We start from the raw sequence: 13,314 nt of genomic DNA, 5'->3' as shown, positions 1-13,314 counted from the left end.
TGAGATTTTTTTTTTTTATTTAAAATCAGCAAACTCGTGTTCCTCAAACCCCAGACCATGGTGGGTAGCTCTTCTGCCTCTGCTCCACCCCTTAGCCACAGTGACAGGAATGGAAAGTAGGGGGCCAAAGGGCCTCTGCTAGGGAAAGCTGCCCAGACGTGTGGTAAGTACAGCCCAGCTGTGGCTGGAGTGACAGCCACGGGCCCCTCCCTATAAATTAAGTCCCTGCAGCCACAGCTGTAGGAGAGGCTTCCTTGTAGAAGGAAGGCTCAGTGCAGCATTGGGCCACAGGGCAGGATCTCTGACCTCCTAGCCAAGGGATGGACTTAAAGAAGAGGTCAGGACAGCAGAAACATGCCGGGAAAAGGAGGCCTTGGTCCCAGGGTTTACATTGGTCCAGTTTTGATGGTTGTGGAGAAAGGAATGCATTAGTAAGCCCAGAGAAAGAGAGAAAGGAACAATTATCAGGCACTGCCAGCGGTGATAAGATAGGTTGGACCCCACCCTGGCAGAGGGGAGCTTAGCAATCCAGGGGCTCTCAGGGAATGTCTGCTAAAACATATATATACATATATATTAACCATTCGTAGAGGGCGGGGGAGGAAGGCGGTGTGATCAGAGGATCTGCCGTGGCATCCCATAGCCAGTCATACCAGCCTGAGAAGCTCCACGGTTAGTACCCATCTGTAACCCAATCACATTCTTGCCCTCTTGCAACTGGTTGTCCGAGAAGTTCCGAGGATTCTCCTTGGATTTCCTGGGTAGAAAGGGAATACTAGTTAGGAGGTGATCAGAGGCTAGCTACCCCAGTAAATTCTTCCCTGAAGTGTGTAAGCCAACACCCACTCTGCCTCTAAAACTCCTGGGCAGACTAGAAGCACCTCTTTGTCTCTCCAAAAGGACAGTCATTGCCACTACCACCACTACCTGCCACCTTCTGGAATTCTAAAGATGCTTTGTAATGACTGGTTCTATTATCTACAGACAGGAGTAGGCAAGAATACTATACCAGCAAGGCCCTATGGCTATCCCACAGATACTTACTTAGGAAACCAGTTGGGATCCCCAGAGAAGAGCCCATCGTCCCTGGCTACTGCCAGCCCACCCAGGTTCATTAGTGTCCGCTGCACACAAGCCATGTTCTTTCCTGGAAGAAAACGGTGATATCATCTCAGCAGAAGTAGGTTACTGGATGCCAGCATTCTCTCTGCCACTAGGTCTGCAAGCCTGGTATCCAAACTTTAATTCATTGTTTCGACCTCAACCTGCAGTATGGCTCATTCTTAATCAAACACACACACACACACACACACACACACACGCACGCACGCACGCACGCACGCACGCACGCACACACACTTGTTCTCAGGAAAATTACTAGCTATATGTTTTCTTTGGTAAAGGTGGCCCAGCCCAACACCTGCTGTCTCGGGTAACAGCTCTGGCCCCTGGCCCACCTTCCCAGAGATCCACAGTCTGGAAGATGTCCGTGGTATTAATGCCGTAACTCTCAGCTGCCTTCAGGAACTGAGAGATCTGCTCCATCTGCTTGAAGGCCATTGTAGAGGCCTGGATCTTCTTTACTGGGGCCTTTCCCTCAGGATATAGTGAATTAATAAGCTCACACAGCACCTGGAAGAGGCAGCAGGCAGGCGGAGGTGAGAACAGGCCTACTGAAGATCAGAGAACCAAAGACAGTGAACCAGAGAGATGCTTTTCCTGTGGTGAGCCTTAAGGTGCCTCCTGCTTCTGAACCCAGATAAAGGGCCAGTGTTTAGTCTTTTCTCACTACTCCCGAACCACTGCCTGGAGCTTACCTTCTCACCCTTTTTCCAAACATTACCAGCACCTATCAGCTCCTGTTGCAACAGGCGCATCTGCCTTGATCTTTCCTCGGTGGAGGCAGGAAAGCATGGCAGCTCTAAGAGCCCCCAAGGAAGATGCTCAGGCTGGCAAGCTTGGGTTTGCATGCTCGTTTTTTTTTTTTTTTTTTTTTTTTTTTTTTTTTTCCCTTCCGTAAAACAGTCCCTGGTCCTGCAGCATCAGCCCTGCTCACCCTGCTCTCCCATCCAGTTCTCACCGTGCCGTCCTTGAGCCAGTTCTGGAAGTTCTCACGCCCAGGCTGGGGCTGGCCCACGTCCTTGCGGCACTGAGTGGTAATCCACTGGATCAGGATCTGCTCCAGATCCGTGTCATATTGCTTCTCGATCTTCTGCTGCACCTCTCGGCTCAGGCCGTATGCAGGTCCTCTGTTGGCCATTCTGAGCAGCTGCTGCGGTGACGGTGAGGAGCTGTGGAGAGGACATAACCGGGCCCACAGTCAACATTCTACAGTCCAATGCATAGGGTGGCTGTGAAGACCAGGGAGGGAACTCCTGGTCAGGAGCTAGTGCAGCTGGGCTCTCAACTCTGCCTGGTAGGAAGCCACCCAGATGCTAAATTTCATTTGAATGAATGGTTCTGTGTCTAGAATGAAGCCTAGGACCCACTGGAATGCAGGATGAGGTAAAGGATTTCAGTTCAGCTCCTCATTTGGAGTCATGAAGCCTGAAGAGGTAAATCGATCAGTCTAGCCCCTAACCCTATTCTTTCCAGCCTTTTTTTTTTCCTTTTTTTAAAGAGATTTATTTTATGTATGTATGTATGTATGTATGTATGTATGTATGTATGTGAGTACACTGTTGCTCTCTTCAGACACACTAGACAAGGGCAGCAGATCACATTACAGATGGTTGTGAGCTACCATGTGGTTGCTGGGAATTGAACTCAGGACCTCTGGAAGAGCAGTCAGTGCTCTTAACCGCTGAGCCATCTCTCCAGCCCCTTTTCAGCCTTAAAAATGATTCAGGAGGGGGCTGGAGAGACGGCTCAGTGGTTAAGAGCACTGATTGCACTTCCAGAGGTCCTGAGTTCAAATCCCAGCAACCACATGGTGGCTCACAACCATCTGTAATGAGATCTGATGCCCTCTTCTGGTGTGTCTGAAGACAGCTATAGTGTACTTATATATAATAAATAAATAAATCTTTAAAAAATGATTCAGGAAGTGAACATATGGAGCATGTGGGAAACCTATGCCAAGATCAGGAGTGAGCGAGCTACCCTCCGTTACCCTCTGTTAACCAGAAGGCTGTAACTGAGCATCTCCGATCTGATCTGTACTAAGGGCTGTAGAAGAGTGAAGTCTCTGGCCATAGTGTTCATCAAGGGGATACACGGAGTAGTGGTGACAAGTGGAAACAGCGTGCACAACAAGTATTAAGCTGCACAGTTCAGATCATCTTTCAGAAATTAATAGAAGCAGAGGGACAGAAGCAGTCTGGGTGGGCTTGCTGGGAAAGGTAGGCCCACATCTCAGCAGGCAGAGGGAATTTCCTGAGAGAAACCCAGCAGATAGAACAAAGTCCTTCCTTCTAGGAATTGTGATCAGCAGACTAACCCCCCCTTGCCTACTCTCCCACCAATAGTGTCCATAGAGTAGTAATCTTGGTTCCCCAAACCAAGAGATATATCATCTTACATAGTTGAAAAGGTAGGGTGTGCATCTGCACATGGAGTGATTAGCCTGTCTCAGCCAGGTGGACTCAGTACCGTCAGGAGAGTTCCCATTCTCAGTAAGTGAAAGGGGAAGGCAGCAGGGGAGAAGTGAAGACAGGGTGGGTGTCAGGAAGGGTCATGAAGAGGCCAGAAAAGAAAAGGAAATGGGTCCTCCCCTAGCTCCTCAGACCCAGTGAGCATGGCCCGCCAGCATCTCCCGCAGAGTTTCTAGAACTATCAGAGCATCTAGTGTGTGGCTAAGCTCATAGTTTGTTACAACAGAAAGGTGAAATTAGCCCAGAGTGTGATTTTTAAGGAAACCTGGTAAGAGAAAGAATTGTGGCAAACTGCATAGCTAGGTTTAAGGTTCCTTGAGGACCCTGGTTAGGGAGAGCTGCTGGCTTCTGACCGCGGGCCTGAGTTGGCGGTCATTTCATTGTGGGCAGCATGCCCCACCCACCACTTTACTGCCAGGTGCCACACCCAGGAACCTGGAGAGCAAGTATGAGAGTGACTGCTGCTGTGCAGGGGAGCCAGAGACAGACAAGGGACATTGTCCTTCATTTGCTAATCCCTGCCACTGCTTAGGGGTCCTTCTCTCTAGTCAGAAATAGAGCCAGCTGTCTCCGACTGCTCACAAAATGGTATCCACAGGACAAGCGCCTTCATTCAGAGAGAGAGGAAGGGAGCCCACATCTGGCGTCAGGCCAGGTCAGTCTTAAGGGATGAAGTCATTCTGGCTCCCCGTCTCATGCACCCCAGGTTAAACACTCCCACCACCCCCTCAATGGGCTCTGGTGCTCAGCCAAAGAGGCCAGGCTAATAAGTCCGTCTCTAATAATCTCTAATAATGTCATACGTCTGGGCAGAGGTTGTGTGCTGGGTCAGTCCCCTCCTCCACCCTTCAACATGGCTGCTCCTTTCTTCTCTGGATTATCCAGCTGCACATTTCCGGTGGGATCCTTCCCATAAATCAGTTATTTTTAAACTTCATTAGAAAACCAGATAAATGTCGGGCTGGGTCCTGACCCACACCGAACTGCAGGCCACACACACTCAGCTTGACGAACACAGGTAATCGGGTGGAGTGGCTGAGACCTGGGCAGAAAGGGGAGCCAGCACCTCGCCCTCAGCAGTCCAGCTGCAGCGACTCAGCCCCAGGCTATGGGGAAGTGTTGTAACCTCTGACCACAAAGAAATGGCTAGAAAAAGGAAAAGGAAAGGAGGGGTTTAGAGGCTGCTATCACACTCAAGCCTCCTTCCTTCCCAATCTCTAGACCTCTTCTGGAAACAGCTTTCCTCTTGTTGCTTGGGGCTGTTTCCAAGGAGCTGGTGAGCCTGGAGCCCAGGCACAGGTAAAGAAAGGGCAAGAGAATGATTAACCAGACACCAGGCTTGAAAGGAAGAAGAGAGTCCAGAGACAGACCTTTCCAGTATCTCCCTGCCCCAGCTCTGGAGCCTGGAGCCTGGACACAGCTGGCAGGGCTGTTAGTTTCCAGCTGCAGTGTCTCCATTCCACTCTGAGGCCATGACCCTAGAACCCCGAAGTGGCAGAGCCACGGGGCGGGATTCTTAGACCAGGCTCTCCCAGCTGGCCCTGCCTGGACAGCAGCTGTTCCTCTCCCTACCTCCAGGCAGACAGGCGACGGATGGGTTGTGGCTGCTGCAGCTGGAGAGACCCACCCTAGTTACACCCAGGAGACCCACCCCGCCCTCCCTCAGAGAAAGAGAAAATGGCAAGTCTCCTTCTGGTGTGGGCTAAAGAGATCCATCCAGCTGGAACACAGGTGTGGGGGATGCCTAGAACTGGGTATCCCAAGTGAAGACAACTGGATAGCTTGCATGGTGGGCTGGCAGTGACAAACTCTATAGAGCTGACTGTAGCCCTGGGAACCATCCTCATCCAGTGCTCCACCCAAACCATGGCTGGTAGTTTACCTCACTCCATTGATCGTCAATACTGAAGGCAAGGGGGACAAGAAGTTGGAGGGTTGGATTCTAAGAGTTCTTGACTAAGTACTGAGAAGACAATGGGACTCTCCTCTCACTGTGCAAGTGGAATGTAGGGAACTTCCCAACTGCTGAAACAGAACCGCCACATGGGTAGGCAGAAGGCCAGTGGGGGCACTGTGGTTAAAGGAATGCCTTAGGGAAGACCCTCCCCCACCAGGGGGCAGTCCCCTAACCACCTAGAGTCCTGAGCAGAAGAGAGAGCTAAGCTCCACAAACAGGAAGCCACAAGGGCTGCTCAGGAGGAGAGGGGGGGGTGGGTGGAGGCCGTTGCCATGGCTTCTGTATACCAAACATGGGAATGGAGGCAGGGTGGCGCCCCCCCCCCCCGCAGGAACACCCACTCCACACAGACTTGGGTGGAGGCTCTAGGCGAAGGGGCAAAAGAGATCCTAGCAGTTCTCAGGGTAGAACCAGAATGGAGAAAGGGGTCTCGGGGAGGCGGGAAGCGGCGGCTCTGGAGGATCTGGAGGGCAGAGAATCAAAGAAGAAATATCCTGGAAAGGAAAAACAGTTTCTGAGCTAAAAAGCCCACACCTGGTAATCTTGAACGGCAAAGCCATGGAGTGAACACAGACTAGGGGCCAATCCCTTGGGGACCGGCATAGACAGCAAAGTCACCGGTATGCAAGGGGATCGCAAGGACAAAGATAATTTGCGGCTTTAGCACCTTACTCACCCCTCCCTACCTTGGCCCGCAGTCTGAGGTGTACCCTGAACTGCAGGAAAGAGAAAGTGGGAGGAGCTTAGAGATGAGCTATCCCTGACTACTGCTCTAGAGAACAAGGGGACCCGTCCAGCTACAGGTTTTCTACAGCGCCTTCCGTCACCGCTGCTTTTGCTCCACAGATACCAGGTATCCCAGAACCTCTCGGATATGGAACACAGGTAGGCCTGCAGAGCCCAAGAAGGAGAAAACTACTTCCGATCTGCAGGTTCAGCCCCTCCAGCCGCCGCTCCCACCCCCACGGCCACACCCTGGGCCGTTACTGTGGATGAGTCAACCATCGTCCTCCCGCCGCTGGGGTGACGCAGGTCTGGGCAGCCCGCCCGCCCGCGGCCACCACTGGCTTTCCCAGCAGCAGGGGAGACGGGAGAGGGCAGCGGGTCTCAGGCTAGGGTAAGAGAGCTTGGACAGCAGCCAACTCCTTCAGACAGGGCACATCCGAGTGCAGTCAGGGCTGCAGCCCCAAGATGTCCGAGGTCAAAGGCACTCCAGGAGAAGAAGGAGGTTTCACAGAAGACCAGACTACTGTGCAAAGAACTCGCCGAGGCCCGTGGTCACAGCTGGTGACCCTGAGTACCCAGACAAACGAACTAGCTGGAGGGGACCAAAAGGGCTGTCTCGGGGTCACAGAAGGCAGGCAGTGCCCACACGTGCTCCTGGACCAGGAAGTGAAAGGGTCGCGCGGTAAGTTCAGGGACTGCAGAGACGCATCGGGGCGCGCGCCAGAACCCAGTTCTTGCGGCCACTCAGCAGCCTGCGGACGTCGGACGCCCTCCTTCCTTCTCCCCCAAAGAGAACTCGACGCAAAAGAGAACTGCTGGGGCTTGAGACCAGACCTCTTGGGTCGGGACGGACGCCCCATCTGCGCACCCGCAAAGCTTGCCTTACTTAATTGCTGAACAATGCAGAGAAGGCTTGGGAACCGCACCTGACAGCACGGGGCGGGGCACCCAGTTCGGACCCCAGCGTCCGCCAGTCTTCGACCCCCACGCTCCCTGAAGCAAGTCTCAAGTGTTGGCTTCTTGCTTTCTACAGACCACACACATCCCCCCCACCCCCACCCCACTGCCTTGTTCCCGTCCTGCTCACCGTCCAAGCGGGCTGGATGAGAGCGCTCTCACGTCAGGGGGTGCAGTGGCGAGTGGAGCTCAAGACCCGGCCAGGCTTGGAGTTTTCTGGAGTGTCCCGCCTCAGACGGGGCGGACCAGGGGCGGGGCAAGGGCCAAGAGGGTTTAAAAGCGCAGCATGGAATACTGGAGCGCTTAAGATAGGTGGTCAGTAGGCAGGAATGAGCATTAAAGGGTCTGCTGAGTCCTTGGCGCCGCTGCAAAAGGTCTCCACCCAGGAGATCAACCTCCACTCAACAGCCATAGACTTGTATCCTAGTAGGAAACTTTCTGCCTAGATTTAGCTCACGATCGAAGGCCCGTTTCTGTGAGAAGTCTACTATTACAAAAAGGCCGGCCTTTTGTAAATGGAGGTGCAGGAAGAGTCTTCCCACAGGATCGAGTAAGGAGTAACAGGACTGGGGCTTGAAGTCTGGGACAGCACCCCCACGTGGTTCTGCTTGCCATTTAACTTCAAGCAATCCCGGGGCGGGGGTGGGGGTGGGGGCGGGAGGGCGGGGACTAAACAGTGAGGTCATTCCTTGCCTGGGGCCTTAAGGGTGTGGTAGGGCTTGGGACCTTGGGTTCAGACCCAGTTTTCTCTCTCTCATCCATATCCCATTTAATGAGTTAACATTTCTTCTTAGATCTTGGGGGGGGGGGGGGCAAGTGGAGAAAGTTGGTAGGCACTTTTCTGCCCTTAGAGTGGACAGCAATAGTTTAGAGGTGTCCAGAACACCTACTTTTTCAAGCTCCAGTTAGTGAAGTTCCCCACTTAAAATCCACCAATGTTTTTCTTTCTTCACGTTATGGTGGAGTCCCCTGTTGAGGCTGATATTTAAAAAAAACAACCAGTTCCAGTCTGACCTTTGCATTCTCTGTTCCCCAAAGTCCCGCTCAGACCCACAGAATGCCAAGTTGCCCATAAGCGGGTTTTCCTTCACTGCCATGTCACCTGCTCTGCCTGTTACCTGCTTGTGCGGCTTTTGGTCAATTACGAAAGCACCTTTAGCCACCGTGCCCAGTCTACAAAATAAACTCCAAGAGGTGGAGACTTAGACGGCACATGGAAAGAACTCGGAGCGCTGTCTGGCACACAGGGAATGCTGTCGATCCCCTGTGAGTGTCCCAGGAAATCCCACATGTTGTAAGTATTTACTAAATATTGACTGAAACTGAACTCTTTGTGCCAATGTGATAACCAGCTTACAGCTTTATCACAGACCGTAGTTGGCCTCGCTGACTAGAAAGAGCTCCCCAAGGACAAAGGCGTTATCTCAATGATTTCTCTATTTTCCTATGCCTTCTATTCTAACAGCAGATCTCTACTGGGCACATAACAACTTTTCTTGAATGACTGTTGAATGTGTCCCATTCAGAACCCTCTCTGTACATATCCAGGGACTTCCTCACCTCTCTTAAACACAAAGAGAGGTAACAGAGAAATGTTTTTCAGACTTTTATTATTCACCTGTTTAAAAAAAAAAAACCTGCACTCACACCATAAACACCCCCCCCAAACACACACACACACGCACACACGCACACCTGTTCAGCTCCCAGACTCAAAGAGTCAGTACATCTGCTCTATACAAAGCTCACCCAAGCCTGCCACCAGGCCACCATCAGGGTCTATGACACAAAGAGGTAGGGACAGTGCCCCAGGTTGGAGCCAAGGTCTTGGCCTCCTTTGCAGATCCATATGCCTTTCTTAGTTTCACACTAAGCATGCTCATAGCAGAGTGGCCTGCTCAGGGTAAGACATGGACTGCTGATAGGCTGGTAGCCGGGTCCTGGTAGCATCCCTGCGCCGGCGGAAAGCTAGGAATTCCTCCCGAAGGGCAGCACAGCGGGCCTCAGGGCCAGGAGCATGGGTGGTGTTCAGGAGACAGCTCTCCTCTGGAGTCTTGACACCTTCAAGGGGAAAAGAGGACAGTGTGAGAAGATGTGCCGTGACTCACTGGCTGCAGGGCTCAGACAGAGGCTGCTCCAAAGGGCAGCACAGGGAGTCTAGGGAGCAAGAGACACTCCAGGGCAGGGAGCCTGACACTCAGGAATTGCCTGGGAAACAGAAAGACCAGCTCAGAGCATGGGAGGGTGGGCGTGGGAGAGTGCAGCTTAGAGGGTCACACACCTAACTCTGGCTCAAGTTCAGGATGGGGCCGTGAACTGGCCAAACCCGGGTGCCAAGACTCCAGCAGCTCCATGTCCCCCGGGAATTCCGAGTCCCATTCATAGTTCTCATCCACAGAGGTGTTCCTCCTGTTATAAAGGACAGGTGGGAGGTGTGGTCGGAGAAGTGGACGGTAACCAGAAAAATATGAACCTAGGGTCTTCTAAATCAGATTGTGCTTCACGGACCTCAGCAGAACTTCCAAGATAAGGGGGTCTTCTGGTCTCAGGGTGGGAATGGACCATGGAAGGTGAAGAGTATGGGGGACAGGGGTTAGAGGCAATATGGAATGACAGAGCAGGGTGGAAGGCCTGGGCAAGAACAGGTAGTTACTGCCTTTACCTTTTGCTGACTGTCACCACATGCTCCCTTCGGGGCCACCTTTCAGGGCCACTGGCCCAGCTGCTTGTGTCTCCTGGAGCTGGACTGAGGTAGCTTCCCCCTGCGGAGGGGGCTGTGGAGGGAGGGCGCAGGAAGGAAGCACTGCCCCTCCCACTGCTCTGGCTGGTGAGGCTGCCACGAGGGGCAGCAGAGAGAAGGCCGGGCAAGACCCGCTCCCTCAGTGTCCAGTCAGCCAAAGCTGTGTAAGGGGGCTCTGAGGAGACCCCGACCCCCATCAGTGTTCCAGGAAACACTGCCCTGAGGTTTGCAGGAGGTGAGTCAGGTGGTGGAAGGAAAGATGAGGTGGGGCTGGGCTGACTATCCATGAAATCTGGAGGTGGAGCAGGCCTGGGCTCCTCAAGAGGTGGCCAGTCCCCATCCACATTCATCTCTCTGAAGAAGGGTAGGCTCAGGTACTGAAGCAGGGGTCCTGGACCTGGTGGGGGGCTAGGCAGGGCTGCAAGAGGCTGCCCCACAGGGCTGATGTCTGTAATGCAGAGGGGCTGTGGGACCCCACTGGGGCTGCTATTGCTACAGTCAAAGGACTGGGCCAAGCGTTTAGCTGAGGTCCGAGGTTCTGACCGCTCCAGACATAGCTTTTCTTGTGGGGGGGCCACAGTGGGTCCCATCACAAAGCGCCCATCTGGGCCCCTGCAAATGGGCTCCAATGGTAAAGGTCCCCGACCAAGTGGAGAATCCGGGTGAGGGCTAGGTGGTCGGGCAGGCTCCCCCCAGAGCAGACTCTGGCGTAGGCTGGGGACTGGGGAGCCTTGGAGCTTGAACTTGGTCACGCTGTCAGGGCTGCTTGAGCCAGGAGCAGAGCTGAGGAAGAACAGAAGATTGGGGTCTGGCCTTGCAAGGTCTGTCACACAACAGGGCAGAGCTAGGGAAAGCAAGCAAGGGCAGGGCCAGGCGGTGGGAGTGGAAGAGGAACCGTGTAGGACTAGTCCCTGAGCTGGGGCCAACACACGCCTATTCTCACTTCCCTTGAATTTCCAATTCCTTCTGAAGGTAAACATAGGAAGCAGTAGGAAGGCAGAAGGGAGCCAAAAAAGGTAAAGGGACTTACTGTGGGCCTGACTTCCCACATGGAGAGAAGATCAGAGTTGGATCTGTAAGGACAGGAGAGCAGCAAGTGATCCGGGTAAAGATCTCGGGAGCTCCAGGGAATGTAACCCTAAACCCCATTCCCATCCAACTGGGGAAAGGGTATGTGTGCAGGGCCAGGTACCAGAATGGAAGGATGCTGCCCCAGGACCATGCAAAAGGGACAGACAGCTGGTAGATGGTCAATCCTTCAAGTGGCCTAGGAGTACTTCAGGATCCCAGTGATGAAGGTGAAGGAGAGAGAGAGCCCAGAGAAGGCGCGTGATGACACCTACCCTGGCGCAGACGTTTTCTGTGGCGTCGGGCAGCCCTGCGCCGATTCATGAGGCAGGCAGCCAGGATGCTCACAAGGACTGCCACGCCCAAGAAGCAGACTCCACCCACAACACCAGCCAATACAGGCTGGGGCAGGAGTCCTGGTAGCTGTGTGCGGGAAGGGTACACCTCCAGGCCTGGGCAAAGGGACAGGCCAGAGGATCAGTGGGCGGAGAATCCCCATAAGACCCCCAGCAACTCTCATCCCACACCACCACTGCTTCTCACCGGAAGTGGAGATGTTGGCTATGTTGCTGGGGTCACTGACGTAGCTATCAGCAAAGGCCACAAGGCGAAACTCATAGAGAACGTCCTGGGGATTAGAGGTGGAGGGCCATGGAGCAGATCAGGACCAGCACTGCCCACCATAGTCCCTTTTGTGAAGACTGCAGTTGGGAGGTAAGAATGAGGTAGGACAGGAGGTGAAAATGACCAAGTCAGGATGAGAAGACGGAAGCAGGAAAGAAGAGGAGACTGGCCTCGATATGCCGCCTCCAGCACATACCTTGATGAGGCCAGGCACCAGCAGCTGGATTTCCGTGCCTGCCACACCTTGGTCCAGGATCTCCCAGCCTTGGGAGCCTTGCCGTCCCTCCAGGATGTAGCCATCCAGTCTGTTAGGGATGAGTTCTGGGGGATCCCAATGCAGAAGTACCCCCCGGGGTGTCCTCACTGCCACCAAACCTCTAGGAGGGGACAAAGGAGGTGGTATCTCTGTTGGAGGAAGTCTAGGGGCAGCTGGTGTGGTAGGAAGTCCTAAATAGGAGAGACAGACAGACAAACGAGGGATAGGAGGGTTAGGAGTCTCCAAGTCCTTCATCTTGTCCCACCACCCTGTTCTTCCCCAGCCGCAAACACCCACATATTCTGCTATAGCACTTCTGGACCCTATCTGAAGCCCACGCCACTCAACACCTCTGCCCCATCTCCCAGGTCCCCCCCATCCACCCTGCACTTCCTCATCCTTTTCTGTGTCGTACAGAGCTGGGGACCGCTTACCTTCTGGTATAGACAGGACAATCTCACTGAAAGGCCCACTGCCCAGCTTGTTCTGAGCAAGGACACTGAACTGATACTGTGTGTGAGCCTGCAGCCCTGGCACTATGAGGTGTGTAGCCCCCATAGGCACAGCCAGAGATACCCAGTCATGGTGGGCTCGGTCAGGACGCTTGGCTCTGGGGGATATAGGAAGATCTCATTAGCAAGGAAGATCAGGATAATATGGGGTCCAGAGAGCTGACCTCACCCCTCTGCTCAACCACCAAAGTCTCAGAACCTCATCCCTGAATGTTAAGAATCTATAAAAATAAGGCAGCAGAGCTAGCATGTGACTAGGCATAGAGAGGGTTGGGAGAAAGGGCAGAGGGCCAGGTAGGTCCAGGGTGAAGTCAGGAATGGGTCACTCACAGTGGGGTATACCAGACACTGAATCTCTGCAGATAGCCACCATCAAAGCCAGGCTCCCAAGAGACATTGGCACCCTTGGGTAAGGGTACCACAGACACATTGGTGACGACATGGGGACTGGTGCCTGGGTAGGGGAACGGAGGGAGGAAGGGTGATCAGGGTAAAAGCAGAGTAGGTCGGAGATTCTGTTCTCCACCCATCACCCTGGGGGACTCCCATACCCACAAACCCCATCTATACACCCCCTCCCAAAACAATACTCTCATCTCCTGTCTCAAAACAATACTCTCATCTCCTGTTTCAAAACAGTACTCTCATCTCCTGTTTCATGTGGCTCCCCCAGCCCCAGCCCACTCCCGGATCACTAACCCAGCACGTATACATTGGTAGAAGTGGTCACATGGGCTACAGCATTGCTGGCACTGCATTCCCATCGTCCATGGGCCTCCTTGGTCAGGGGTCGAAGGAGGAGGCTGTTGTTGCTGTCCACCTGGGCCTGGCCCTCCTGCAGTCCCCGGCCCACCTACAGAACCACTGGTCAGCCCTGAAGA

The 13,314-nt window shown here is 53.6% G+C and overlaps 2 protein-coding genes across 6 annotated transcripts in view; both read right to left on the bottom strand.

The window, feature by feature from the left end:
* On the bottom strand, positions 1-7,505 carry Tagln2 (transgelin 2). Its single transcript, XM_034519958.2, has 5 exons — positions 7,364-7,505; positions 2,081-2,291; positions 1,458-1,632; positions 1,045-1,147; positions 1-757 (listed from the first exon to the last, which is right to left on the bottom strand). The coding sequence occupies exons 2-5, from the start codon at positions 2,258-2,260 to the stop codon at positions 616-618; spliced, it is 600 nt and encodes a 199-aa protein (XP_034375849.1). The 5' UTR covers positions 2,261-2,291; positions 7,364-7,505; the 3' UTR covers positions 1-615.
* A 1,321-nt stretch (positions 7,506-8,826) lies between these two features.
* Positions 8,827-13,314, bottom strand: part of Igsf9 (immunoglobulin superfamily member 9) — a 17,181-nt gene continuing 12,693 nt past the window's right edge. For all 5 annotated transcript variants that reach the window (XM_076914510.1, XM_034519955.2, XM_076914511.1 and 2 more), the window contains 10 exons: positions 13,133-13,286; positions 12,764-12,887; positions 12,356-12,531; positions 11,862-12,112; positions 11,585-11,669; positions 11,317-11,493; positions 11,004-11,046; positions 9,896-10,756; positions 9,515-9,642; positions 8,827-9,294 (listed from right to left, as the gene is read on the bottom strand). In XM_076914510.1, the coding sequence (XP_076770625.1) occupies positions 9,113-9,294; positions 9,515-9,642; positions 9,896-10,756; positions 11,004-11,046; positions 11,317-11,493; positions 11,585-11,669; positions 11,862-12,112; positions 12,356-12,531; positions 12,764-12,887; positions 13,133-13,286 (2,181 nt within the window). In that variant the 3' untranslated portion in view covers positions 8,827-9,112. The remainder of the gene's footprint in view (positions 9,295-9,514; positions 9,643-9,895; positions 10,757-11,003; positions 11,047-11,316; positions 11,494-11,584; positions 11,670-11,861; positions 12,113-12,355; positions 12,532-12,763; positions 12,888-13,132; positions 13,287-13,314) is intronic.

The sequence above is a fragment of the Arvicanthis niloticus genome, chromosome 16 (assembly GCF_011762505.2).
Source record: "Arvicanthis niloticus isolate mArvNil1 chromosome 16, mArvNil1.pat.X, whole genome shotgun sequence".
Lineage (NCBI taxonomy): Eukaryota > Metazoa > Chordata > Mammalia > Rodentia > Muridae > Arvicanthis > Arvicanthis niloticus.
This window is presented reverse-complemented; position numbering and strand designations above follow the sequence as displayed.